Here is a 25,261-nt window from a genome sequence, read left to right on the forward strand (position 1 = left end):
TGAAAATAAAAATGTTTTTGGTGGTATCATTTATTGGATGGTTGATATGTAAGTGTTACGTACCAGGTAGGTAGGTGCATAAAGATAATGTCGTGGGGTTGGTGATAGCTTCAAAATTTGAAAGAAATAGGGCCAGGCGCTTTTTTTTTCGACGAAGCTTAAATAAATGGGTAATGGCTTTGTGAATAGCTTCAAGGTTTGGATAAATAATAAAAATAAGGAAGAATAAGGCACCAAAAAAGGGAAGACCATATGGAATGAAAAAGAAATTAAAAAAAAAAAAAAAGAAAAAAAAACCCCCGACAAAAAAGCTCGGTACCCCCCCGGATCGAATCCAGTACCTACGAAAAACTCCTGTGATCAGGTCGTACTGTCAAGTTAGCGTTTTAGTGAAGGGACGCATCCAGCATATGACCAGTCGGCGGTAGTTTTCTCTAACCTCTTGTCCACCTAACATGTAGGGTCGGTTGCAAAATAGAATGCAATTGTAACTTATATACCCTACCCGCGAAAGCTCGGTGTATCCGGGGGGATTAATAGTCGAGGATTTACCGACGTGGTCGGGGACGAGGCGACATGGTTGGGTACGTGCCTTAGGTTGAAGGTTGGGGACGGCTGCCGACTAGGCTGGAAATAGGGGGTTTCGCTTGGTATCGTACTGTGCGGCTACGGTTAAGAGGGCACCTAAGTAAAATGTATCTTTAAATACTCTGGGTAGGCATCTACCCATCTTCCTAAGCGCTTACACCTCACACGAGTTACATCAAACTCCCCTATGTAAGCATCGTTGATAGTAGACAGAACAAGAACACCCCTATCCTCTCCCCCCTCATGTAAACCACCAGACTACGAAGTCAAACCCCATAGAGCACACGAAGAAACCACCCACAGATCACTGCACATTACAACAGCACACCAAGCTATATCTGTCGAAATCGTTCATTGGTATCATCGCTGACTAACTAACTTGCCCTTTCTTATTATCGATCCTAATCATCATCATCTTACATCTCTCACTCTCCCTCACACATACTTTTACACAAAGTCTGAACTATCACTAGGTAGGTAGACCGTACACCAATCGTCCCCCCTAACCTAGCCTAACCTACGCCTTCGAGCCCGCCGCCTCACCACCCGTACCCGCCGCACCCGCCGCAGCACCCGCCGCCAACGCCGACTTCTTCACGAGCTTCAGGCCTGCGAGCGCGTACACCAGGCCCTCGACCGCGAGGATAACCACGAGTGTGACCAAAGCGCCAATGACGCCCGCAACCGGGAGAGATATTCCATTACCCCCATCACCACCGCCATTAGCAGCATCATTGCCAGAAGAAGAACCAGCAGCGCCAACAGCAGCACACTGCCCCGTCGTATTCCCACACGCCACACACCACGCCGCCGTATCCCCCACCGCGAACCTCCCCATCTCCTCCGCGAACCTCTCCCACGGCAACACCGTCTCGCCCGTGCCAAACAGCGGGAACGGCGTCAGCGGGTTCGCCGCCGCCGTGCCGTTCGCAAACAGGAACCGCACCGCCACCTCGGACGCGTCGACCGGGCGCGCCGCGTCCGAGGCGTTCGTGACGAGCTCGAACACCATCGACGACGCGTAGTCCACGACGCCCGTGAAGTCGTCCGACACCTCGTGCAGCCGCGCGAGCCCGAAGAACGACAGGAACGACGCGTACGCGCCGAACTGGATGCCCAGCGGCGGCGGCGTCGCCCCCCCGCCGCTCAGCGTCGCGTTGAGCTGCTGCACGACCTGCGCCGCGAGCGTCGCGCCCGCGATGGCGCGGATGGGCTCCGAGGCGTTGAACGCGAGGTTGAACTCGTGCTCGTCGGCGCGGGTGCGGAGCTGTCTGAGCGTCTCGCTCGTCAGCAGCTCCTCGCCGGGGATCGAGGCGTTGTGGATGGTGGCGACGTTGACGTAGTCGAAGATCGTGTACGCGTTCTTGAACGTCGCCTGGCTGGCGCTGAAGGTCGTGTTGATGACCGGCAGCAGGTCCGAGTAGAAGGTCTTGGTCTGGGATAGGGTGGAGAGGTACGAGGACGAGGAGAAGTAGTTGTTCGAGCTGACGACGGCGTTGCCGCACCCGGAGCCGCCCTGCAGCCACTCGTTGCTCTCGGCGTTGGTGCTCGTCGACGCCGTCGCCGACGTCGTCACGGGGATGTACTGGTACCCGCCGAGCGGCGCCTGGACCTCCGACGAGTTGGCGAGCACCGACATACTAAGCTCGCCTGCGGGCGGGTAGATGCCCTGCAGGAAGGCGAGGGCGGAGCTCTGGAGCACGGAGTCGGAGGGGGAGACGACGTTGAGCTGGGAGGGGACGGCGATGTCGGAGCTGAGGCCGACGATGGGTGCGCTGGCGTCCGACGCGACGTACCGCGACCGGTAGAAGCTGCCGGACTGGAAGGCCTCGTCCGCGCCCAGCGCCGTCAGGTTCACCGGCGGCAGGCTCTTGGGCGTGCGGTCGCCGTGCCGGTGGAAGATGTACACGCCGAGCACGGTCTCGCTCTTGGCGAGCAGCGGCAGCGTTGCCAGAGACAGCAAGAGCGTGTTGAACCCCATGGTGAAGTTGTCTTGTTCCCCTGCGTTATCTTGGTAGATAATTTTTCTTCCTTGGTACGACTCTTGATCTAGACCGTATAGGACAGACAACACTATACGAAGGGATGTCTTCGTAAATTGCCTACCTACTAGGTACCTAAGGCAGAGAGGAGCGAAACTTGAAACCAGGAGTGAAGGTGGGAAGGGTTAACTTGAAGAATCACTTGAGTTATAAAAACTTCCTTCTCGCGTCCGTCCAGCCCCGCCTTGTTCGTTACAGGGCACCACATAGTTACATGCATGCACACACGCATGCATATACATATAATACAACGTTGAGCTACTAGGCCTTAGACCGGGTACAGGTAGCGGGTATGTAGACGGAACGGGCGAGCTAGGAACCTTGAAAGCGTAGAACGACCCTTCTCGACCACTGTGGTTTTTCCTTTACCTATCTAACATGCGATTTTGACAAACGCCTCCACCCTCCCTCCTCCTCCTTGGCCTCGAAACACCTGCCTAGTCTGGCTAATCGGCCAAGTGTGGGTTAGACAACCTGTAGATAATCTATCTAGGCACAGTGGGCACTGGGCACACTTAGGTGGTAGAGATTGATAAACTTTCGAACCGCGAGCCGCGAGCTGTGTCGGGAATAGGCGCCAAGAATGGGATGGATCACCGCCCGATTGTCCAATCATAGACTAGAACTCGACAATTTCTTGCATCTCCGCTAACTGTCCGGTAACGTCCGATACGGGAAAAGGGCCGGGTGCCTGGATTTCTCGGTCCTGACCTACGTAGTAACCTTAGAATATTCAATATGCAACGTGCAAATCCGGAATATTCTTGGATTATACATACCTAATAGTATGTGAAGTGGGTGGATTGGTGCTCACGTGGTAATAAGAATAATAAGAAAAGCAAGTCTCAGTGCCTCGTAGAGTAGATATGGTAGTTAGGATTTATAGGAGATTTATAAAAAGACTTACTTCTTGACTAGGAGCAAATAGTACCAAGACTATCGTATGATACTGTTTCTGTTAGTAAGTCGTAAGTGTGATCTGGTGAAGAAAACTAGAAGCAATACCTAGGTACATATCATACTGCACATAGGGGTATTACCAACCTGAATCCAAATTCTATCAACCCCCTTTTAAAGATCATAAGCGCTCTCCCCCTCCCCCCCTGATTACTTTCCAAGAACCAGGTGGGATCTATTGTATTAATGAACGCTAAAAATAATATAATCAAGCTCTTTAAACCGCTACCCTACCCACCTGATAGGTACCTACTTGCCTAGGTTAGGTGAATAACCATCTACGCTCTACGTGTACACAACTTCAAAACCGTACAATACTAACCTTCCCAGCTCCATCTTCACCCACAATCCATCTCTCATCGCCACCAATCTTTCCCTTTCCCATAAGCTCCCACCACATCCCATCCGCGAACCTGACCTCCCCTCCCCCTTTCTCTTCCCCTTCCTTCTTTGCTCCTGTCTCATCATCTATATCTTCCACCCCCTTATCCTCCTCGAAGCTGATCTTCGGCATCACGAACGACGACAGCGCCTCCATCATAAAGCACTGCCGCGCCACCACTCTCACGCCCGCCGCCGCGTCAACAACATGGCTGACCGTCAGGTAAGGGAACTCCTCGTGGCGCCAGCAAGGGGCCCAGCCCGGCCACGCCGGATCGAGCCCTTTGATATCATCGAGCTCCCTTTCCTTCGCCATTCCTAATTCTCCAAGGGCGTCGACGAACTGCGTCTTCGTCGTCTTCGTTGTGTCGGACCCCTTCTTCTTCCTCAGGAGCCTTCTTAGCGCTCCGGCCCGGGGACAGAAGCTCATATGCACGTCCCCGTCAGCGCAGCACTCGTCGGCCCAGCGCGGGCCGCAGGCACCTCTCGCGAAAGGGATACCCGTGCATCGTACCATGTGGTGGCGTGGCGGCGATAGAGACGAGTGTAGTCCAGCAAGCCATCTATGCTCTTCCTCGTGCACGTAAACGTTGCGGTCGTCAAGAAGAATCTCTCTGAGTGCGGGGGTATGCCGCTGTCTCAGGCCTAAAAACTCGAGATCACGCCATATGAACCTATTGACGACTGTGGGTCCTGGCTGGTCAAGACCAGGTTTATGAGCACCGTACGGGTCGAGGGAAGGGCGGTACGGAGATGGCGCAGAGATGTCCCAGATGGTGAGCTGTTCAAGTGGATCCTCCTCTCCCCAAGAAGAGCGGTTGGGCTGCCAAAGGTACACGGCGTAGTGCGTTGCCGTGTGAGTGGAGAAGAAACGGTCGTGGTTGTTTAGAGGTAGGCCGAGGAAGTGAATCTTCCACTCGGAGCGAAATGTGATATTCCACACGAATTGAGCTCCGGGTGATGACGGTGACGCATGCCACCGTTGCCGCCGTACGTCAAAGGCGGTAGCAAAATGCCGGTGTACGGTCTCCCTATCGTTCAACTGATGATAAGGCTCACGCTCACACCACTCGATAATGAGAACTCCGCAGACAAGTCGTAAACGTCGAACAGTCTTTTTCGATGAGTCGAAAGGGACAAAAAATCGTTGTCTAGTCTGCAAATCGTATGCAATGTGGCGCCCCGATACAATTTCCTGATACACCAACAGCCCATCATCCACGCACCAGGTGGGATCCCTATGTTGAAAAACTGCCGTGTTGTCATTCCACCTCAGCCACCGACTCCAGGGCGCGACACCGCGGAAGGAGCCCTTGGCCGGCGCTTCCTGGACTACGCTAATCTTCTCGACCACCCATGGCTTAGCGGAGCGAAGGTGGTAGTACCGTCGGGCCACCTTGGGAAATATGCTAGGCCAGTCAGGTATCTCGTCGAGCTCCTCCGCGGCCGTCTGCATCTCGCGGGAACGTGGGAAATGCCATCTCATGAGGTTCCACGACGTATCGTTGCTACTAAAGGCAGCGAGCCAAGACCGACTTACCCGACGGCATAGGACACAGTCTTGCGGTGAGAGGTAAGAACTAATTATTAGAAAGATATCATTAGGCAAATCTGTTAAGTCTTTTGTATGAGTAGTAGACTGAGAACTGTTAGTATAAGAATCCATGGCTCATAATGAAGTTGAATGTATGAATGTATGAATGATTGAAGAGGAAATGTTCAATGTTTATTGTTGACGAATCGGAAACTATGTATACCTACCTAGTACTAGGTATACATATAAAGTTAGTACTATGTACCTATCTAATGTGCAAGCACCAAAGTTAAAATCGGTCGTGACTTACATACATGTATGTACACGGATATATACCGTAATTTTACCGTTCCGGCTTTATCTCCGTGGTGATCAATTATTATCAACATCTCCGTGCCGACTCGGGCAACCTCGACGGTTATAACATATATCAAATTTACCATGATCTACACCAATGGCTTTCCTCTATTACTTTGCATGATTTGTGAGGTACCTACCTGCCTACATAGGTATTCAATACTAGGTAATCACAAAACTAACTACACCGTTCAAAATGGGATCATATAGGTATATAAAACGTCAAGATGCAACCAAAGCGCAACTTCATGACCCATTTCTCATTCTGTCACGTTATCCGTATTATATACAGCATTCATTTTAGTATCCCCCCTTTCCTGGTTCACCTCCTAATTATGCGTAGGCATGGCAACATCCGCCTTCCTCTCCAGCGCATCCGCGCTCGACCACATAGCCGTAACTGTCTTCTGTTGGGTATAAAACCCGACTCCCGGTCTGCCGTAGAACGTGTTCGCACCACCACCCGCGATACTTCTCTTGTTGCCCGTGAACGAGAACATGGGCAGAGGAACCGGGATCGGTACGTTGATACCGACCTGGCCGGCTTCAATGTTGCGGCGGAATGTCTCGGCCGTCGGACCTGACCGTGTGAAGATAGCCGTGCCGTTGCCATATTCGTTGTTGTTGATTAGCTCAATCGCCTCGTCCAATGTGTCTACGTTGAGACACACTAGTACTGGACCGAAGATCTCTTCCTTGTAGCACTTCATCTCTGGTGTTACATTGCTGATAATGGTCGGCCCTACCCAGTTGCCATTGGGATATTTCTCCGGCTTATAACCACGTCCGTCGAGTAGAATAGTTGCGCCTTCCTTCTCGGCGCTGGCGATCAGACTCTCGATCCTCTCCTTGCTCTGAGGGGAGATGACAGGGCCTAGATCAGCGCCTTCCTCGAAGCCACCGTTGACTGAAAGTCGCTTGGCACTTTCGGCTACATCGGAAAGCCATTCCTTAGTCTCGCCAACCATGACTAACGTGCTGAGGGCCATGCATCGCTGACCAGCAGCACCGAAAGCAGCACCAACGACGGCATTGATGAACTGGTTCTTGTTGCAGTCTGGCATAACTGCAGCATGATTCTTGGCGCCGAGGTTGGCCTGCACTCTCTTGCCGTTTGCAGACGCCCGATTATAGATGTACTCGCCCGCCTTGTTGCTGCCAACGAAGCTCACCGCTTTGACTTCTGGGGCGTCCAAGATGAAGTCAACAGTCCGGTGGGCGCCGTGAACTACGTTGATGACGCCATCAGGAAACCCAGCCTTCTTGGCTAGCTCAACCAATATCATCGCCGCACCGGGGTCCCTCTCGGAAGGCTTCAATATCAAGGTGTTACCGGTCACCGTAGCGATCGGGATGCACCACAATGGAATCATGGCGGGGAAGTCTATCAAGCACCGATTCATTAGCAGAAGCTCTCTTAGGATAAATGGCATATCATGTAGACGTACTAAAGGGGCAAATGGCAGCAACGACGCCCAATGGTTCTTTGTAGGTCCTTGTTTCCATATCCTTGGCTACTTCAAGCAGCTCGCCCTTCAGCAGTTCTGGTGCACCGCATGCTGCCTCAGCTACCTGCAAACCTCGCAGAACATCACCCCTGGCATCGACAAAGGTCTTCCCCTGCTCGAGGGTGATGCTAGCTGCTAATCGATCCCAGTTCTCACGAATTAAGCTGACAAACTTGAACATGATCTGCTGACGGGCTAGCACGCTTGTACTCCGCCATGCGGGGAAGGCCTTCTGAGCACTATCAACAGCAGCTCGAAGTTCATCATCCTTCATCTGCGGGACCCGAGTAACGAGATTGTTCGTGGCCGGGTCGTATAAATCAATAAACTCATCCGTTTTACTCGGTACAAATTCATTGTTTAAGAAGTAGGGTGTGTCTTCGGGCTTGGAAATCTTCTCGTGTGTCGTAGGGAAACTTGTTGCGGTGGAAGCAAGGGCACTCATAGGATGAGCTTGCTGAGATGCGATGGCTATCCGCCTTATGGCCGCCGTTTGAGATGCCATTCTTGGGGTGACCCGAGATGATAGGGAGGAAGAAGAGAATGATAGACGTGCGATAGTACGGCCAGCGCTGGTACTGATGTTTCGGGTACGTGCAAGGCGGTGCATGTTGAGTAGGTAGGTACTAGGTATGCCAAGTACCTAGTAGTATTGTAGGTATCACAGATTATAATACGTATGAAGAACAGCCACGTCAACCTGATTCACCGACAAGCGAAACTTCCAACCCTTAAGTTTATTGGCTTTGGTCCAGCCACCGATGCATATATTGGTCCCGGGAGAGAGGTAGCGCTATCGGGGCGACCAGCACCGAGGAGATGCTTGATAAAGAGTGATAAAGAGTTCAATTAGGTAAGAGGGGTCATGGCAAGTCACTGCCGCCGCAAGCCGAATACCCGAACACCGGATACCCGATACCTGTTGGAGAAGCTGGGGTATTTAGGTGGGTCTTACACCGTTTACACCGATTACATTGATTACATAAGACACTAAATACACCTTAACCAACTAACCCACTACGCATGTAACACACCACCAAATCCACGTTAATCCACCACTAAATACACCTAATACACCCTATTACACCAAGTACATCTATTACACTAATAGTGGGTATTAACACACCTTCAAATACACCACACTTACATCAAACAACCAACCAACTCCACCACCTTAATACATCTTAATCCACCCAATCCACCAACTACACCAACTACACCAACTACACCAACTACACCAACTACACCAACTACACCAACTACACCAACTACACCAACTACACCAACTACACCAACTACACCAAATACACCAAATACACCAAATACACCAAATACACTACCTTACTACACGTATACTATTCCACGCTTCTTACACATTAAGTAACTTTTCCATCTTCAACTGCCAGTTCTAGCACTGAATTTCTTCATATTTGATACAGTCAAGTAATCCAAGTACAGTGATGTATAAGTGTAATAGTGTAATGGTGTAATAGTGTAATAGTGTAATAGTGTAATAGTGTAATAGTGTAATAGTGTAATAGCAATAGTAGTAAATTAACTATACTACTACATAGGTAGCTCGAGTCAGCTCTTATATTTCTATCCGATCCCAAAAGGACAAAGTGATGCTGCTACCATCGCACCTTATGCCGGTAGTGCAATACCAACGACAATGACAATCAATACAATACAATAAAGTTATAGCCATATTCACATTGATTACCCCAATAATGGGGATTATTAGTTCTCGAAGCTGTACTTGAGCCACCCACCTAGAGCTTTCAAGCTTTCCCATCGCACGTTTTCATCTGAATCTTGCATCAACTCCATAATGCGGGCCTTCAAGCCAAGCTTCTCCAGCTGATATCTCTTCTCAGGCACCTCCTTAACTAAACAGCCAATATCATTGCAAGCGATGGCTAACACTGCTTTGTCGTTTTCCCATGGCTTCTTCATGATATCCGCCAATTTTCGTGGGATTTCACCGTTTTCGAAGTCGAGAATCTTCCGCGCATTCTCCACCCAAAAGACCTGATGGCGATGAGGTGGGGACCATCTCAAATGTCCTGATTGCACCTCGGCCACGTACTCGTCGAAGGTGGTCTTGGTCTTTTGGTACTCCTCTAGCATCTCCTTCAGCCTGTCCAGGTCTTCTAGCAAGTCTGGGTCTGTCAGGTGGCGGCCGCTGACGTTCTGCAGCAATGCGGGAAATCTAGCCAAAACTGCCGTTGGGAGTAACGTAGACGGGTTCGCCTCGAGAAGATTATACATCGTCGACAGAAGGAGCCGAGTGGTTTTTTCCTTCGGCGAGAGCCGTAGTAGCTGAGTGTATAAGAGAACGATATCGTATTCACTAATTTCCATGTTAGTTGTAGTGCATTTTGAACGTCGTAGCAGCCAATCTTTCATACTCATTCAACTCATCACCAATCTCTTCTGCTTCAAAACTCAACTGCCATAGGACTAGCAAGACGTGGTACAATAGCTGTAAACCAACCCCACCGCTGAGACCTTCGAAACCACCGCTCCTTACTGTGGTGTTGCCGCTCCAGAGACTCGCAGAAGATTCGCCACCGATACCCGCGGCTTTTCGGAGTATTTCGATTAAGGGTGCAACAGTCTCGCTTCTTTGCTTCCAGAAGAGCTGTCTGGAAGATCGCCCATAGAGGAGAGACGAGTACTTGGTAACAGCAATATCTTGTAGTCCTGCATCGCTAGAGTTCTTTACCAAGCCGCATAGGTAGCTTAAAACAAGGGGAAGAGCGTGTTCCGTCGACTGCGATTCGTCTCTCGAGTAGGCCATAAGAGTACTAAGAACAGTAGAGGTGAGGAGAGGGATGGGGTCTTCTGAATTGTTCGAGCGCGCGAGTAGAGGTAGAAAGTGTTGGTATGGGTCTGCAACTTTGAAAATTGCCTTTGCTAGAGCCGGGACGCCTTGAAGGATGTTAGTATATGTAAACTGTAGTTAAGAATGGCCAATTCTATCCCATCCATTCTGCAAAGGACTTACCATCGAGCAGGTCACTCAGTAAAACCAACAAGTTTTGAATGACATCGGAGCGCTCGCTCGCCAACTCCAAGACACCAGGCGTGCCTGGCTCTCCAACAAATAGTATTCGATATCCATCAAGGTCATCTGCCACCACTTGGTTTCTCTGTTCCCTCTTTACTTTGTCGACAGCCTTAATCTTAGCCAATTGAGCCTCTGTGATGGTACCTGCTCTAGCTGCGCCAGCCCAGGGAATTGGCCGTTGACGTATATTGTTCTGGAGCGAACCAAGATAAGGAGGAGGCTCGAGTGACATGATTGGGAAGGGAGGGGGCCTATAAAAGAATTATAAGTTTAGCGACGTCGAGTTTTAGGTGAACTAGAAGTGAGCTCGACGTGGCAAAGTGGTGTTAGTATTGCTGGTCCTTGGATGTATTATGCACATGCAGGTGAAATGTACAGATGAAATGTAGATGTGGTAGATGAGGTAGCGAAATGGCTTGTGGAGAACGGAGCTACGCTGAGGCTGGGGGCTGTGACACAAGGTTTTGGAGCTCGAGGTGCCATTTAAAGTGGGCCTATCGCTGCCGTCATAGTGTAGACATGTACATGCAACTCACTTCATGTTTTAACCTCAGTGCTTTCAATACTAGGTAGTAAGAAAAGTAGGTACGTACTTCACTTATACACATATGATGCCTCATTCAAAACTGTTATTACTTTTGCTACAATAGCCAAAGTGTTGCGCCAATAGTACCTGCTTATGCCGACCAATACGTAGAAAATATCAGACAATTTCCTACCCCATTCTTTGCTTCCGCCGCACCCAAACTTCCTGATTATCCTCATCCTTCTCATCACTTTTTATTCCAGCTTGCGTATCGGAGCTGGGACGTAACTGAACCTCCCATATTCCCAATTTATAATTGGCCCGATCTGCTCTCCCCGAGAACAAGTCAAACGACCAGCCATGCTTCGGACAAGTGATTCCAGCACTCAGGATAATACCAAAGTCCTCGATGTCGAACGGGATGCCTTCAGAGAGGGGATAGGAAGAATGCGGACATCGCTGCTCACTCCGTTGGTCACGACATCCTCTGTTCAAGCTGCACTTGCATAACGCGGCAGTTGCAATATTTGTGTGATGAGACTCACATTGTTAATAGCATGGACCTTGCCCTTGTACCTGAACACCAGCACCTGGTCTCGCAGTCCACCTTCAGGATGGGATATTGAGTCGCCCTCAATCTGGTGCGCCTGGGAGCTATCATCAGAAGGCACATAGAAGACTTTACACCCAGGGGTAGAGTTCTGCTCGGCACATGAGCGGTGCTCAGATAGACTGGCGCTACCCGAGTCGAAGATATCAGGTAATGACGAAACGAGACCGACACAGAACCATGCATTACCTCTCCGAGACGAGGCTGTGAATGGAGATGCCATTTCGATGTGTTTCCTGCATGTTATTTGTGATGAATTGTTGACCCTATATCTAGACCTATATCTAGATCTATCATGGGTGTGGTTAGTTATGTGAGATGCTTAGTGAATGATCAAAGTGAATACTACGCTAATTGGGATAAGTTACAACTTACCTATTACCTAAGACCAATAGCTTTTGAGAAAGCCGATAAGGAATAAAAGAATTCGATGTTATTCAAATCTCTAAGCTCATCTACTAGTACAGTAGACGTTACCGACCTACTGGTAGATACATACTTTGCAATATTTGGGAGTTTCTGGAGTTTATCGAGAAACTTACCTAGGTTAGTGTGTTAGCTCTATCGACTTTATTACCTTTTTAACCAATAGGCCAATTAGGGCTGAGAATTTACATTTATGCATAATCCCATATGATGCATGTAAATAAGTTTCTGAGACGAAATAGTTTAACCTTGAAGGAAACTTGCACGTACCGCATGCATGTGGTCATTTATAATGGCTGCCTGGGTAGTTATGTGCAGTATGGTCTGATGCTTAGGAACTTTCTCACAAGTCTGCCGTGAAATGTGATAAACAGCTAATATCCTTTTTGATAAGGAAGTACGCGAATGTTTCCCCTAGCCATGGCTTAAAGTTGTGTACATAGACGAATAGGCTCATTCATGATGTATCAAGAGAAGGGCATCACGTGATCAGATCATCGCCCAACTATTCATCTTTAGTATAACACAGCGTGAAGGTATATAGGTGTGTAGCTGTGCTGGGTTCATATGTTTCAATTAAGGTCTCCCTATTCGTACATAAAGTGATCGATACCGACAGGATATTATTCAATTGCTCTAGGCGTAGGGGTCCTCGGACACTAACTCAATGGACTCAAGAGCTTGCCCGAGGCGGAATTTGCATGACGGCAGATCGTTGGTGAGCTTACGGTCCGACGCGAGGATGGCATCAAGATTCCGCTTCGTATTCATTACATAGGGCGAGACAGTGCTATAGCGGTGATGCCCATGAGCTGAGCAATGGGATAGCTTCCAGGCGACAGGATAATAATTCAAGGTTCGTATGAAGATATCTCGACCAGCCAATGGAAGAAGAAAACTCGAAGGTTTGAACACTTGAACCCCTGCACACCGTAGGGCCTACTTGAACATGTACATATGTACATTTATGGATATCCACATGCATGGATTACCTAGTAGTTACTATGTAGGTAGTTATACATATGTACATTCAAGTGGGCCCTGTTCCCTGTAAGTACGAAGGTGGGGTGATATTGTTAGGTACCCAACGGCCTGAATGAGCTGGTCGGGTACCTGCCTCATGAACCTAGCTAGGCTAAGCTAGCACTAGCTTGCTATTATGTATGTACAATACCTAGTACCACTACGTCGTAGGTACCCAGTAGTATAATCGATTGTCGCTGTTACAACAGCAGGGGCCACAATCAACAAGTGCGCACATTACTGGATCTCAATGCCAACTCACCATCTCATTTACTACCTTGTCATCTTGCATATGACAATACGGTATGTAGGTAACAGCTTTCTTATGTATTTAAAAACAACAGGATAAACATAATCAATAGTATCAATAATGAGGTGAGAAAGAGGGAATATAAAAATGTAAAAGACAAATACAAGAGAAAATTGTAAAAATTTTGGTATGAAGTGGTTGATTTAATATCAGATCGTGACCCCTGTCGACTTTCATCCAACCCCTCGGTTTCCAACTTTTTTTTTTCTCTTATCCTTCTTCTCTCATCCATGAAGCTACACCCAGCCCCGCGGGATTTCTTAAATCGCAGCCACTTTTTTGGCCGTCACCCATCATCTCCCTTTAAGTAGAGGAGGTTGGGAAGTTGCAACCCACCCACCAGTAGTAAAGAGTATGCATTAAGGAAAGAAGCGAGAACTTGGAAGTTGCACTTTACTCTCTAACTTCTACCTTTTCACTTTTTTCCCTTCCTCTTTTTTTTTACTTCAATGTCCTGATATTCTTTTCGCATACAGTACTTTTGGGTCGTGCTTCCTTATCACCGCCAGTACCAACTAACCAGCCAATCCTCAACCACAGCAGTTATCGGATTGGTAAGAATATCCAAGCTTAAGACAATCGGTAGTGTAAGTCCTCTTTTTTTTAAACACCACCCAAGATTGCATTCCTCGCCTAGCGATTCGCAAGCTGATCAATCATTTCTTAGTTGTCGGAGGAGGAATTTTAAGAATTAAAAAATACAGGGTCAAACAGTCGGCTTCAAGTTGTCTCTCAACTTGCCCGCCACTTATATCATTCCGCATTCCACTCCCCTTGAGTCGCGTCCAGCACTGGACGAAACCTGAACAATATGCGACCAAGCCAGGCCCAACTTGGGCTTCTCCCGTTACTATTCACTCTCGTCGCCGCTCACCCATATCCTCGCGACGATGGCCAAGATAACGGCTTCGGATATCTTATGCCCCGCGCTTGTGCGTCATACTGTGGCGCCGACAACCAGTTCTGCTGCTCCAGTGGAGAAGCCTGCACCACCTCAGCTGGCGTAGCGAGCTGTGTTGCGAGCGCCGGCGGCGATGTCAATTTCTTTACTACCACGTGGACCGAGACGAAAACATATACTAGCACCTTCAGCTCTCTTCTGAGTGCTACAACCCCAGCATCAGGAGGAACCAACGGAGAACCGTGCGTTCCACCAGCAGGCTCTGGCCAGATTGCCTGCGGCACTATCTGCTGTGCGAATTGGCAATACTGCGCCCATGAAGGTCAATGTATGCCGAATGCTGGTGCTGGCTCGTGGACTCAATGGACCACGGTTGGCGTCGTGACCACTCAGTATTCAGCTCCTTACAGAGTCACCAGCGGCAGCACTATCGTACAAACCTCAGCACCCACTACCACCACCGGCACTGCAGCTAGCGAAACTACCACAAGCACCGCTGCCCCAGCTCCTGTCGCATCTACTAGCGGTTCGCTTAGTGGAGGCGCAATTGCAGGCATTGTTGTCGGCACGATCGCTGGAGTGGCATTGTTGCTACTGCTGTGTTTCTGCTGCATTGTCAGAGGCCTCTGGGATGCTTTTGCTGGTATCTTTGGATCTGGAAGACGAAACCGAGATGCGGAACGAGTCGAAATTATCGAAGAGCGATACTCGAGACGCGGAAGCAGACATGGTAGCGCCTACGGTGCTAGTGCTGCCGCTGCTGCTCGACCGTCTCATCGAACGTGGTTTGGAGGCGGTGGAGGCCGACCTACATCTGCTGCTAGTCGAAACGAGAAGCATTCAAGTTCCGGCGGCGCTGGCTGGTTAGCCGCCACTCTGGGTGGTGCAGCTCTTCTCCTCGGTCTGAGGAGAGACGAGAGGCGCAGAGCTGCCAGTCGCAGACCAGTCAGAACCGACATCGGCAGTTCGCACATCTCCGACTACTCCTCCTCCACAAACAACAGCCCAAGTAGGTTTATCACCAGAAAATGAAGTATAGAAAGGAGCGTTTACTGACCAATTTTCTTTCCACAGGTAGCGCAAGCTCGGACAGGAGAACGCACAATACCAGACGTTCGAGACGTTCAAGAGCGACGAGAGTTTCGAGGTCGAGAGTATCGCGACCCTCGAGATAGAAGCCGAATTTTCAACCTCAACCCCAATAATTCTCCACCTGTTATTTCCAACATTCCCCGAAATTGAAGTTTATACCCCTTCTCCCTTTTTTCGATCGCGGCGCGAATTGTTTATTTTATCACTCCGACACACACGTACATACCTATCACAAAACAGCACAAACACGGCGTTTTGACTTTCGGGATGCGGTCTCCTTTTTTCTCTTTTCCCTCTCCTTTTACTTTAGATTACCTAATCACGAAGATTACTGCTGCGTACGATACCGGAGACGAGATGAGAGTTCAACAAGATTTCCGTTGGAAGTTGATGAACTAATGAATACCATGGGAGATGAAATGAGAGAGAAAAAAAAACGAATGATGGAAAATCAAGAAACGAGTTTCCGAAACCTTTGTATATACGAAAGTGATGTCGAGGATGGATGGGGTGGATGGGCGGACATAATCTCAAGGAAAGGCTGGCTGGCTGGTTGGGGTCGGGTCAGGCAGAGTTGAAGAAGCTCCGGCATGATGCATGAGAAAAGCTAAGGATATAGGGATGGGTTGCTTAGCTTAGCTTGGGCTTGCCTGGACACGAACGAAGATGAGATGAATGCCTAGGTAGTGGATATGATAGGATGTGATGTGATGACATGCCTACCTACCTACATCTAGGCCATTGTGAATACGATAGATGATGAGTGGAAGACTTATGCTTCGTGGCAACTCTCATATTTACGTGCTTGTCTACATACTTGAAACAATGAATTATTATGGCTGCGTATATCGATCGATCGAATTTTCGTTTGAATTTAAGAATTGTCTTTTTTGTTGTTTTCCCTTCCCGCGAAGAAGAGTTAAGTAACTCATGTTGAGCAAAACCTAAAAAACCTTAGCTTATTAACGTCTCAACTCATTTGCCCCAGACCAGCTATCGGCATACATACATACATACATACATACAACTAGCTTGACGATATGAACAAGTAGCAAGCAGCATGTCCTACGAGCTAAACCAATTTTCTTACGTATAATAAGTCCAGCAAGTCTGCCTACTAGGTACCCATCTACTACTCTACCTAATTATCTACTCTGCTCAACTCAGCAAACCTACCCTTGATACTTCTGCGCAACATACCTATGTACATCAATCATGTATAGGGTTAGATAGGGTCGGTCTACTCTGTATATCGGCCCTTACCTTAACACAAATAGATTCAAAATACCTACCTAATTTCAAACCTCGGCTTTAGAAGAAATTCACCATTACCATTACTTAGTATTTTGGATATAATTGTACGAAGACAGGTCTTCGATACTCTCTCATTGCCTACGCATGAGAAGTGCTTGTGATCAAGACAGTTAGTTATAAGACGAGGAAAAGGAGTTAGTCGGGTAGGTAGGTAGGTAGGTAGGTGGCGCGTTAAATGGAGTGAGTGGCAGCTAGATATAATTGATGAGATCCTAATAATTCATCATGAAGTAGTTTCTACGTTAGGCTCCACTGGATTCTGGCGGTTGTGTGGTGTGTTTTTGGTGGTGGATTAGTGGGTTAGTTGGTTAACGTGTATATGGTGTATATGGTGTATATGGTGTATATGGTGTATATGGTGTATATGGTGTATGGTGTATATGGTGTATTAGTGTATTAGTGTATTTGGTGTATATGGTGTATTAGTGTATTTGGTGTATTTGGTGGTGGAGTTGGTTCAGGGTTCGGACCAACCCAACTACATCTCCGACCCCCTCTGGTGTATTACACTTACCAAAATTGCTGGTGTACACCAAAAATGGGTCTCGCAAGCCTCGTCGACGCCCTTACCCATACTACAGGTTGATGCTATTCCCAATCTCGCCGTCGCTCCCGTCCCTCCCGTCATTACCCTCGTCTATGCCATCGTGTAGCCACTCATGCCGGTGGTACAGTAAGCATGGACCCTGTTAGCAACACCACCAAAATTACTAGTAAGCACTATCAGTGGCTGGTACCCACTATAAATACACCCAATTCAATTACACGGGACATAAAAGTGTAATCGGGTGGTTTTGAAAAGTGGATCTGGTGTAGTTGGATTGGGTTGGATGTAATACACTGGATGTAATACACTGGATGTAATACACTGGATGTAATACACTTGGTGTAATACACTGGTGTAATACACTTGGTGTACACCGGTGTAATAGCGTGTAGTTGGTCCGAACCCTGAGTTGGTCGGTGCATTTAATGTTAGTTGGTTAGTTGGTTATGGAGTGCTTGTCTTAGACTTCAAGCCTCCATCCCTTTGCAGTCACTTATAAATTCCGAGAAGAAGCACATGCGAAAGGGAGTAACGACAGCAGGTATCTGCCATATCACGAATCTGAAAGAAGACCATATTATAGTTCAAAAGACACGAAGACATTGGTCAATGTTCGGTTCCATTTTTCGTAGCTATCTTGCTACGTGAGATGCAGATGAACCCCGGCGACTCCGTATTGAGACCCAGAAAGAAAACAAACCATTCATGCCCCATCCCGCTTAAGCATCAGTCTCGATGTTGCTCTTCTCAGAAACGTACATGCCGTCCAAGAACTAGAAAATGTTAGCATAAATCACAAGGCAGAACAAGGCATAAGGAGCCCGAGAGGTTGGCCAAGCGTACCTTTCGGATATCCTTGTTTCGGACTCTGCAGATCTGTTGAATGTCGGCGGCGCTTTGAGAAACATCCTCAAGAGAGTTGCCTAGGATTTGTAGCTCATCCTTCTGGGATGTGGAGATTTCGACGTTAACACCGGGGCGCATGGCGACGCGTCGGACGAGCTTCTCGCCGATGAAGTTTCTATTATTGAGCAATGGTCAGCTATCCTGTCTGTCCACTATTCATCCTCTTTCGTTAGGCCTGTCAAGGGTGAAGCATACCGGATCTCGACCTCGAAGTTGCCCGTCTCGCTGTTCTTCTCGACGTTGACGTTGATGGGGAAATGGGCGTAGACGTAACGCATCTTGTACTTGTAGCCCTTGGTGACGCCGATGACCAAGTTGTTGATGAGCGTGCGGACAGTTCGTAGGGTGGCGACATCTTTTCGCGATCCGTGGTGAATCTCAATGCCAATAACATTCTTCTTCGGTCGCGAAAAGTTGACGGCGATATGGCTCAGGTCCTTAGACAGCTTGCCTATTATCTCCCATTAGAATTTTTATTCCATTTCGCAAACTCAAATCGGAAAATTGACTGATATCGTACCTCGCGGGCCCTCGACGGTAACATTGCGGGACTTGATTGAGACCTTGACTATTGCGTTGACATCATGTTAGTATCCATTCGATATTTTCCCCAAGATTCAATAAGATAGATATATCGCTGCGCCACTGAGCACTCCAATATGTAGAACATTGAAGCGATTCCTCTTTACGTCCAGCACAAGTAGATTCGTTTTGAAGACGTACCTCCCTCGGGAATGTTCAGGGTCTCGAGACTGTGAATGTATCGCATCTTGACGGTTCAGGTTGAGGGTATGGCGGGGAAAGAAGTTGAACCTAGAGATGGAAAAGAGGTGAGTAGGTTGCAAAGAATCAATCCCAGCAGATGCGGGAGTGTTAAATTAATTATAAAACACAACGTTTTCCTCGCAAGTGTATGGGTGGGTGGGCGTGCAACGTACCTGAAGATGATGTCGTCGTTAATAAGAAAAAAAAAGTCACCAATTCCTAAAGTCGAGAAATCAATTGAGGAAATTCGGTTGTGTGGCCAGTCGCTAAGCTAAAATTGTGGATAAACCACGGGAATTTTGGTACAACGGTACCGGTGGGCCTACACCGTGAAATCCATTAGGGTTTTTTCGAGATTACCTAAGCTGCTAAGGTGGGTGGCACCGTGGCAGAGGGTTGGGTGGCTATGCACTTTAAAATCAACGTTTTTGAGGCTGAAGCTTTAGCTTAAGCCACATCTGCAATAGTTAGTTCCACCTATGACAATTGAAATGTGGGGCTACGTCCAAGATGCGAGATCCGACGCAATTCATTGAAGACTTACAGTACATAGTACATACAACAACGCGAGTAAAGCAGATACTGTGAGCTACCTCAACCATCACATAACCCTTCTCCCTATACCCGATACCAGATACCCGATACCAGATACCCGATACCCAATTCTCGCCCGATACTCGCCAAAGATGTCGTACTTCTTCGCTACCCCGGTAGACATAGATATCGTCCTCGAAGACAGCGATGAGCGCCAAGTGGTGGACATAAGAGAAAAGCAGCGCCGCGAGAAGGCGCCGCTGTATATGGATGGCGAGTCTGTCAAGGGGCAAGTCACGGTGCGCCCTAAGGATGGGAAGCGCTTAGAGCATACCGGAATTAAGGTCCAGTTCATCGGCACGATAGGTTAGTTAGTATGGTTTCGGTATTGCGCATTACGAGACTTGTCTTTCTTCCCTTTCTTCCCTTTATTTTATATACGACAGGAAAGAAGACAACAAAACTAACGAGGCCCCTCAGAAATGTTCTTCGATAGGGGCAACCACTACGAATTCCTCTCCCTGAACCAGGAGCTCGCGGCGCCGGGCGAGCTGCAGCACCCGCAGACCTTCGACTTCAACTTCAAGAACGTCGAGAAGCAGTACGAGTCGTACAACGGCATCAACGTGAAGCTGCGGTACTTCGTGCGCGTCACCGTCGCCCGCCGCATGGCCGACGTCATCCGCGAGAAGGACCTCTGGGTCTACAGCTACCGCATCCCCCCCGAGATGAACTCGAGCATCAAGATGGACGTCGGTATCGAGGACTGCCTCCACATCGAGTTCGAGTACTCCAAGTCAAAGTACCACCTCAAGGACGTCATAGTCGGCCGCATCTACTTCCTCCTCGTCCGCCTCAAGATCAAGCATATGGAGCTCAGCATCATTCGGAGAGAGACCACGGGGGCCGCCCCGAACCAGTACAACGAGAGCGAGACCCTAGTGAGATTTGAGGTGAGCCTTTCTTTCCTTCTTTCCGTCTTTCCTTCCCGTTCTATTCAGAACAATTAACCCCCCCCCCCCCCCCCCCCTTCCCTTCTTCCCCCTACTTACCTACCCCCAATAAGACTAACCCAAGTTACCAACTCAACACAGATAATGGACGGCTCTCCCTCACGCGGCGAGACCATCCCCATCCGCCTCTTCCTCGGCGGCTTCGACCTGACCCCGACGTTCCGCGACGTGAACAAGAAGTTCTCGACGCGCTACTACCTGAGCCTGGTCCTGATCGACGAGGACGCTAGGCGCTACTTCAAACAGTCCGAGATCATCCTCTTCCGCCAGCCCCCCGAGCTCGCCACCGGCGACCCCCAGGCCCTCGTCTCCGTCCCAGAGTCCACCCGCCAGATGCCCTTGCCCGTACAATAATGACTGACTGATGATGAAATGATGATGCGCGGCGCGGACGTACCGACCGGCCTGGATATGCTGTGTCCATCTTATTTTTTTATAATAAATCTCATGAATTGCAAATACCACTACCCCCCACACTCCTACCACTCTTACTCCTCCTATCACTACTACCACCCTATCGACCTAGACCACTGTACATTTCTTCTTCTTCACCCGAGATCGAGATTCGAGCATCGAAGCATCGACGGCGCGGCGTTTCAATGTGTTACGGTGTTCGTTTAGTTAAGCATCAATGTGACCTTATTTTATGTCAAGAGTTGTTTAAGTTTTGTTTTTACTAAGGCGTTATTTCACGAAAGAGGGAAAGGGGTTGGGCCCAGGATGGGGGTGGGGGGGGGGGGTTCATAGCTTTCATCTTCTACATAGTTTAGGTAGCTTAGGTAGTCAAACTCATTAGAGGCTTTCTTCGCATTATTTCTTCTTCCTCTTTTCTTTTCCCTGGTGCCGTTTTGTTTTTGTTTTTTTGGGAAAGGACCTGAGCTGAGGCAGACTTCATCCCCCAGGAGGTATCATCATCAACTAATTACCTAACCTAGTAGACAAATCCCAAATGTTGTACAATCGTTTGTGTGGCCAATTCCCGTCCAACGCCTCAATCAGAGTATCTCCATCTCGTCGTCTGCCGCGAACCCAAATTGGTTGTTGTCAATCGCCGCAATGCGGTCCAGTTCATTCTGATATTCCTTCCGGATATCGGCCAGGGTCACCACTCGGCGTTTAGCGAGGTTGGGATCGGGCCCGAGCTTGATCGGACGCGGCGGTCCCTCGAGCGTGATCCATGCCTGCTTCTCATCAACGCAGCTGAGGACATTGATGAGCATTAGATATTGTCGCGTGACCAGCGTGTCCAGAATATCGTCACCCGTCACCTGATCACCCTCCCCGTGCTGCCTAAGCCTCTGAATGCGATCAAGTAGAATGGCGGCGGCGCCGCGATAATCGTTTCGCTTGATACGCCAAGCGTACAGAATCTGATGGTAAGGGACACCGGTTATGACGTCCACTGCTTCTTGGCAATGCTGCTCGAGGATCTCATCCACGGTGCCTTGTAGACCAGGGAAGGTCAAGTTGACTAGTTCTGAGTTGTGAAGGTTGTCGCACATGCGCTGAATGAGCGCTCGCAAGCATGAATGCTGAAGGGCATGGTCCTTCATTGCCACCACAGTGGAATGTGCCAACTCGAATTGCGACGTAGATATGGCACCGCTAAAGAGGCGACATTGGAGTTCTGTTCGAACCTTGTCTGCATCTTCTACTTTGTTGTTGACAAATTGAAGGGATAGACGGGCAAAGTCCACCACGAATGAATATGCCTTGTGTTGCTCAAACAGAGCAACGAGATGTGCGTAATAACGTGGAAGTCCTGCATAAAGAAGGTTCCATTCCGTTTCGTCGAGAAGGCCACTGCTATGTCGCTCAGGGGTTGGCTGAGGGACGCCTAAGTTACGTATTAGCTCTAAACATATTCGTTCATTTATTAAAAATTCAAAAATGGAATATCACTTACTCATGCCGTATGCCGCCTTCTTGAAATAGGTGGCCGCAGATGTATAATCTTTGAGAGCAAGCTGCACACGCCCCTGAACATAGGTTGAAAAGGGATCGCGGTCGCAGAAAGGAGTTAGCTCAGCGGCGAGATCTGCCCTATCTCTAACGAGCAGACCACACTGAATGTATTGGGGTTGCAACTCTACATCACTAGCGGGAGCGCAAAGATCCGCTACAATATTGGTAATGATGGAGGGCAATGTGTCTAGCGCAGTGGATTGAAGATCGGGTAGTCCGAGCAGGTGTCCCACGTTGCCCTCGAGCGCCGTGATGATTCTATACTCGTCAACTTGTCGTTTAGGAGCTGCTGGAGAGCTGCTGGACATGGAAAACGATTTATCCGACTTCAGGAGTGGCATAGACATTTGGGTGTTGGCAAGCCATCGGAGGAGTTCGAGTCTCTTCATTATGACGAGCAAGTTTCGATACACCACACCAACCTCGACACTGTGGTGAAGAGCATCTTCTGGGCGCTCGAAATCGAACTCCATATACACGAGAAGAATCAGCTGGCTAAAGCAGACGTTCCATTGCAGCTCAGCCATATCTTGAACTGCTCGGACAACAATCTTCCGACCAAACTCGGTAAGAGGAAGTTCAGTTGGGTGAGGTGAATCCCAAATCTCATTAAACGTTGCAAGGACTCGATCGTACAACCGGGTCGTAACTAGACTGAAGTTTTGACCAAGAGCATCGGCGACTTGCGCGCAGTCTTCGTCAGAAATTTGACGCCAGAATCCTGCCTTGTCTGAAACGTATTGAAGACGATCCTGGTCCGTTTTTGTCGTCTCTTCGAACATCTCCGGGCGAAGGACGGAATGGCAGACTTGCAACATGCTATCCGAGAAACCATCGACAAAATTTAAACCGGTGGAAACCAGGGTGGGAGCTTCAGTTGATCCATCAAATTTCAAATGTGGGTTGTAGCATATCGATTCTAATTCGCTACATTCTCTGATAGCAGAGATGTTGTCAGCGCAAACTACCCACGGCATACCAGACTCCGATTCGCAAGATAATGCAAGCGCCTCGCCCCTTGGCTTGTCCAGCTCAAGCAAGATCCGGTAGAATTTTCGCCATTGCATCTCACTGGAGGTTCTAAACTGCTCATGATCCATGTCGCCAGATGATGTTTTGTTTAGGATCGAAGTAGAAGCAATGGCGGAACAGACAGCCTCGGCGAGATCTTGACCACTGCGAGAAGAGCTAGCCCGCCTTCCAATCGCCCCTTCATACGTACTTATCGCAGTCTGGATCGTTGTCTTGGGAAATCTCCCTGGGGTGAAAATGAGCTGCAGCCACTTTTCTGTGGGATCGGTAGGTTCAGATGAGCTGGAGAGCTGGGCGGTAGGTATAGCCGTGTCGGAGAATACGGATCGCCAGTTTTGCCAGGCATCTGGAAGTTCTTCCGCTAGGAATGTCAGTCCTTGTACCCTATACGCCATGTTGTTCTTCCATAAAATCCACATCCTATATCCAGTAGATGCAGAGCGTTCTGCCACACTGAAATCCGCCAGTGTCCAGACATCCGATCCCAGAGGAGGGGTGGGTATTAACTGGTCATCTGGATAGAGATCATCAACCTCAACGAGGTTTTCGTTGTCCGACTTTACTCTCCAAAACTTGAACTCGCCTGCGCCAACCGGTGAATAGGTCACGCATAATCGTTTGCCCTCTGTAGAGCCTACGATACGGATCAAGTTTGTTTGCGACGCATCCAGTTGCCACTTGCCAGACTCTTGAGGATCCCGCGGGGCGTTTAGGAGGTCCATGGCTCCAAGGATGAGGCCACTATTGAGGTTCCAAATCCGTAGGCGGTGATCGAGGCAGACTGTGAAGAGGAATGAAGCGTTGTCCAGCCCAAGGTTGGTCTGAACTGCTGCCGCCGCCGCCTTAATATCGAGGTCTCCCCGGCCTCCCAGTAAACTTCGAAACCAGCCCTTTGCATTGTAAAACGTTTCCTTCCACGGTACGTGGGGTGCTAGATATTCATTACGAAGTTAGACTTGTAGTAACATGCAAGGGGGTCGATAGACAAACCATGATGCGCTACGTTTCTGTCAAAACGTATGTGACCACCATCAGACAAGGTCGCAACCAGCTGATCATTGTTAACTGCAATGAGTCTGTAGGGGTGCTTGAAGTTGCGGAAAGCATTGGGCTGGTAAATATTGCAAGCATCTCCCAATCCGGTCTCAGCAAACGAACGCTTGCAGAAAGAGTCTGGTCTCAAGAAGAGGGTGTACAATTGATTGGCGGTATCGAGAATGAAGATACTGAGGGCATCGTGGTCCGTAGGATCGCAAAGGGCAACACAACTAGGTATAATGCGATGAGGGAAGTGGAAGTTTAGGATGAGATTCGCGTCGGGGGCCTTCTTCGGTTTGTAGATGTCAACGGTTCGTATACTGAAGACAGTATCATCCTCTAGTATACGCCAAAGGAAAGCCTTTGGGAAGTTGTGGTGTCGTCGGTAGTAAATAGAGGAGGTTGTGGCTCGTGAAGTCTCGCTCTTATTGATCGGTTTGGAGGGTCGACTGGAATTTCGCACGCTTCGACCTTGAGAGCTGGTGGTAGAAAGCTCTATGTCGACTAAGTATGAAGAAGACGACGGCTCCAAATTCAGGCGCGTCTCCTTGAAAGAATACGTCGTAGCAGCCATACTGAAAACTGAATGCGACGCCCTTTGGAAGGGATCAAATTGGTTGTGAAGGTTGCATGTAGAAGACGCGCGCAGTTGATCTCGAAAACAATCAATGTTGATAATTGGTGTTTAGTTTTGGGTAAGGTATGTAGGTACAATACAATACATGGTAACTAGTGGTAAGCAAGCTAAAGTCGTTGGTATTGTCTTAAGCTTTAACGTTGATCTTATCGATAATCTTTTTTTTTATCGTGCACGCAACC

The 25,261-nt window shown here is 48.8% G+C and overlaps 9 protein-coding genes across 9 annotated transcripts; 2 read left to right on the forward strand and 7 right to left on the reverse strand.

Annotated features, from left to right (window-relative positions):
- Positions 1-757: 757 nt before the first annotated feature.
- GGS25DRAFT_343756 (phosphoglycerate mutase-like protein) lies at positions 758-2,786 on the reverse strand. Its single transcript, XM_049257985.1, has one exon. It carries the CDS (start codon positions 2,567-2,569, stop codon positions 1,106-1,108), a length of 1,464 nt encoding a protein of 487 aa, XP_049116018.1. The 5' UTR covers positions 2,570-2,786; the 3' UTR covers positions 758-1,105.
- Positions 2,787-3,662: 876 nt separating this feature from the next.
- GGS25DRAFT_343834 (uncharacterized protein) lies at positions 3,663-5,959 on the reverse strand. Its single transcript, XM_049257986.1, has 2 exons — positions 5,813-5,959; positions 3,663-5,715 (listed from the first exon to the last, which is right to left on the reverse strand). The coding sequence occupies exon 2, from the start codon at positions 5,632-5,634 to the stop codon at positions 3,889-3,891; it is 1,746 nt and encodes a 581-aa protein (XP_049116019.1). The 5' UTR covers positions 5,635-5,715; positions 5,813-5,959; the 3' UTR covers positions 3,663-3,888.
- Positions 5,960-8,289, reverse strand: GGS25DRAFT_343753 (Aldehyde/histidinol dehydrogenase). Its single transcript, XM_049257984.1, has 2 exons — positions 7,308-8,289; positions 5,960-7,243 (listed from the first exon to the last, which is right to left on the reverse strand). The coding sequence occupies exons 1-2, from the start codon at positions 7,975-7,977 to the stop codon at positions 6,189-6,191; spliced, it is 1,725 nt and encodes a 574-aa protein (XP_049116020.1). The 5' UTR covers positions 7,978-8,289; the 3' UTR covers positions 5,960-6,188.
- A 545-nt stretch (positions 8,290-8,834) lies between these two features.
- GGS25DRAFT_496823 (ARM repeat-containing protein) lies at positions 8,835-10,926 on the reverse strand. The gene is made up of 3 exons (XM_049261554.1): positions 10,378-10,926; positions 9,779-10,301; positions 8,835-9,720 (listed from the first exon to the last, which is right to left on the reverse strand). Exons 1-3 carry the CDS (start codon positions 10,670-10,672, stop codon positions 9,108-9,110), a joined length of 1,431 nt encoding a protein of 476 aa, XP_049116021.1. The 5' UTR covers positions 10,673-10,926; the 3' UTR covers positions 8,835-9,107.
- Positions 10,927-11,155: 229 nt separating this feature from the next.
- On the reverse strand, positions 11,156-11,799 carry GGS25DRAFT_523145 (uncharacterized protein; the record flags this gene model as incomplete). Its single annotated transcript, XM_049264372.1, has 2 exons — positions 11,156-11,425; positions 11,512-11,799. 2 exons carry the CDS (start codon positions 11,797-11,799, stop codon positions 11,156-11,158), a joined length of 558 nt encoding a protein of 185 aa, XP_049116022.1.
- A 2,136-nt stretch (positions 11,800-13,935) lies between these two features.
- Positions 13,936-15,497, forward strand: GGS25DRAFT_343925 (uncharacterized protein). Its single transcript, XM_049257987.1, has one exon. It carries the CDS (start codon positions 14,147-14,149, stop codon positions 15,266-15,268), a length of 1,122 nt encoding a protein of 373 aa, XP_049116023.1. The 5' UTR covers positions 13,936-14,146; the 3' UTR covers positions 15,269-15,497.
- Positions 15,498-17,665: 2,168 nt separating this feature from the next.
- Positions 17,666-19,068, reverse strand: GGS25DRAFT_496835 (60S ribosomal protein L9). The gene is made up of 6 exons (XM_049261555.1): positions 19,034-19,068; positions 18,819-18,908; positions 18,616-18,663; positions 18,291-18,546; positions 18,033-18,210; positions 17,666-17,962 (listed from the first exon to the last, which is right to left on the reverse strand). The coding sequence occupies exons 2-6, from the start codon at positions 18,862-18,864 to the stop codon at positions 17,909-17,911; spliced, it is 582 nt and encodes a 193-aa protein (XP_049116024.1). The 5' UTR covers positions 18,865-18,908; positions 19,034-19,068; the 3' UTR covers positions 17,666-17,908.
- Positions 19,069-19,480: 412 nt separating this feature from the next.
- On the forward strand, positions 19,481-21,133 carry GGS25DRAFT_496838 (vacuolar protein sorting-associated protein 26). Its single transcript, XM_049261556.1, has 3 exons — positions 19,481-19,760; positions 19,875-20,347; positions 20,489-21,133. Exons 1-3 carry the CDS (start codon positions 19,547-19,549, stop codon positions 20,759-20,761), a joined length of 960 nt encoding a protein of 319 aa, XP_049116025.1. The 5' UTR covers positions 19,481-19,546; the 3' UTR covers positions 20,762-21,133.
- Positions 21,134-21,142: 9 nt separating this feature from the next.
- On the reverse strand, positions 21,143-25,147 carry GGS25DRAFT_496839 (nucleoporin Nup120/160-domain-containing protein). Its single transcript, XM_049261557.1, has 3 exons — positions 24,395-25,147; positions 22,314-24,335; positions 21,143-22,244 (listed from the first exon to the last, which is right to left on the reverse strand). The coding sequence occupies exons 1-3, from the start codon at positions 25,014-25,016 to the stop codon at positions 21,403-21,405; spliced, it is 3,486 nt and encodes a 1,161-aa protein (XP_049116026.1). The 5' UTR covers positions 25,017-25,147; the 3' UTR covers positions 21,143-21,402.
- Between the last annotated feature and the right edge of the window lie 114 nt (positions 25,148-25,261).

Source organism: Hypoxylon fragiforme (assembly GCF_022984875.1).
Source record: "Hypoxylon fragiforme strain CBS 206.31 chromosome Unknown GGS25scaffold_6, whole genome shotgun sequence".
In the NCBI taxonomy this organism is placed as follows: domain Eukaryota; kingdom Fungi; phylum Ascomycota; class Sordariomycetes; order Xylariales; family Hypoxylaceae; genus Hypoxylon; species Hypoxylon fragiforme.

What these genes read in the sequence shown, in the direction of transcription:
- GGS25DRAFT_496835 (XM_049261555.1), bottom strand. Translation starts at nt 18,864, where the DNA reads ATGCGATACATTCACAGTCTCGAGACCCTGAACATTCCCGAGGGAG. An exon ending in CCTGAACATTCCCGAGGGAG is followed by an intron (nt 18,664 to 18,818) that starts GTACGTCTTCAA and finishes TCAACGCAATAG; the next exon opens with TCAAGGTCTCAATCAAGTCC. An exon ending in TACCGTCGAGGGCCCGCGAG is followed by an intron (nt 18,547 to 18,615) that starts GTACGATATCAG and finishes GGGAGATAATAG; the next exon opens with GCAAGCTGTCTAAGGACCTG.
- GGS25DRAFT_496838 (XM_049261556.1), top strand. Translation starts at nt 19,547, where the DNA reads ATGTCGTACTTCTTCGCTACCCCGGTAGACATAGATATCGTCCTCGAA. An exon ending in CCAGTTCATCGGCACGATAG is followed by an intron (nt 19,761 to 19,874) that starts GTTAGTTAGTAT and finishes GAGGCCCCTCAG; the next exon opens with AAATGTTCTTCGATAGGGGC. An exon ending in AGACCCTAGTGAGATTTGAG is followed by an intron (nt 20,348 to 20,488) that starts GTGAGCCTTTCT and finishes AACTCAACACAG; the next exon opens with ATAATGGACGGCTCTCCCTC.
- GGS25DRAFT_496823 (XM_049261554.1), bottom strand. Translation starts at nt 10,672, where the DNA reads ATGTCACTCGAGCCTCCTCCTTATCTTGGTTCGCTCCAGAACAATATA. An exon ending in ACTGAGTGACCTGCTCGATG is followed by an intron (nt 10,302 to 10,377) that starts GTAAGTCCTTTG and finishes ACATCCTTCAAG; the next exon opens with GCGTCCCGGCTCTAGCAAAG. An exon ending in ATTGGTGATGAGTTGAATGA is followed by an intron (nt 9,721 to 9,778) that starts GTATGAAAGATT and finishes CATGGAAATTAG; the next exon opens with TGAATACGATATCGTTCTCT.
- GGS25DRAFT_496839 (XM_049261557.1), bottom strand. Translation starts at nt 25,016, where the DNA reads ATGGCTGCTACGACGTATTCTTTCAAGGAGACGCGCCTGAATTTGGAG. An exon ending in CAGAAACGTAGCGCATCATG is followed by an intron (nt 24,336 to 24,394) that starts GTTTGTCTATCG and finishes ATGAATATCTAG; the next exon opens with CACCCCACGTACCGTGGAAG. An exon ending in GAAGGCGGCATACGGCATGA is followed by an intron (nt 22,245 to 22,313) that starts GTAAGTGATATT and finishes TACGTAACTTAG; the next exon opens with GCGTCCCTCAGCCAACCCCT.
- GGS25DRAFT_343756 (XM_049257985.1), bottom strand. Translation starts at nt 2,569, where the DNA reads ATGGGGTTCAACACGCTCTTGCTGTCTCTGGCAACGCTGCCGCTGCTC.
- GGS25DRAFT_343753 (XM_049257984.1), bottom strand. Translation starts at nt 7,977, where the DNA reads ATGCACCGCCTTGCACGTACCCGAAACATCAGTACCAGCGCTGGCCGT. An exon ending in TGCTGCCATTTGCCCCTTTA is followed by an intron (nt 7,244 to 7,307) that starts GTACGTCTACAT and finishes GGTGCTTGATAG; the next exon opens with ACTTCCCCGCCATGATTCCA.
- GGS25DRAFT_343925 (XM_049257987.1), top strand. Translation starts at nt 14,147, where the DNA reads ATGCGACCAAGCCAGGCCCAACTTGGGCTTCTCCCGTTACTATTCACT.
- GGS25DRAFT_343834 (XM_049257986.1), bottom strand. Translation starts at nt 5,634, where the DNA reads ATGGATTCTTATACTAACAGTTCTCAGTCTACTACTCATACAAAAGAC.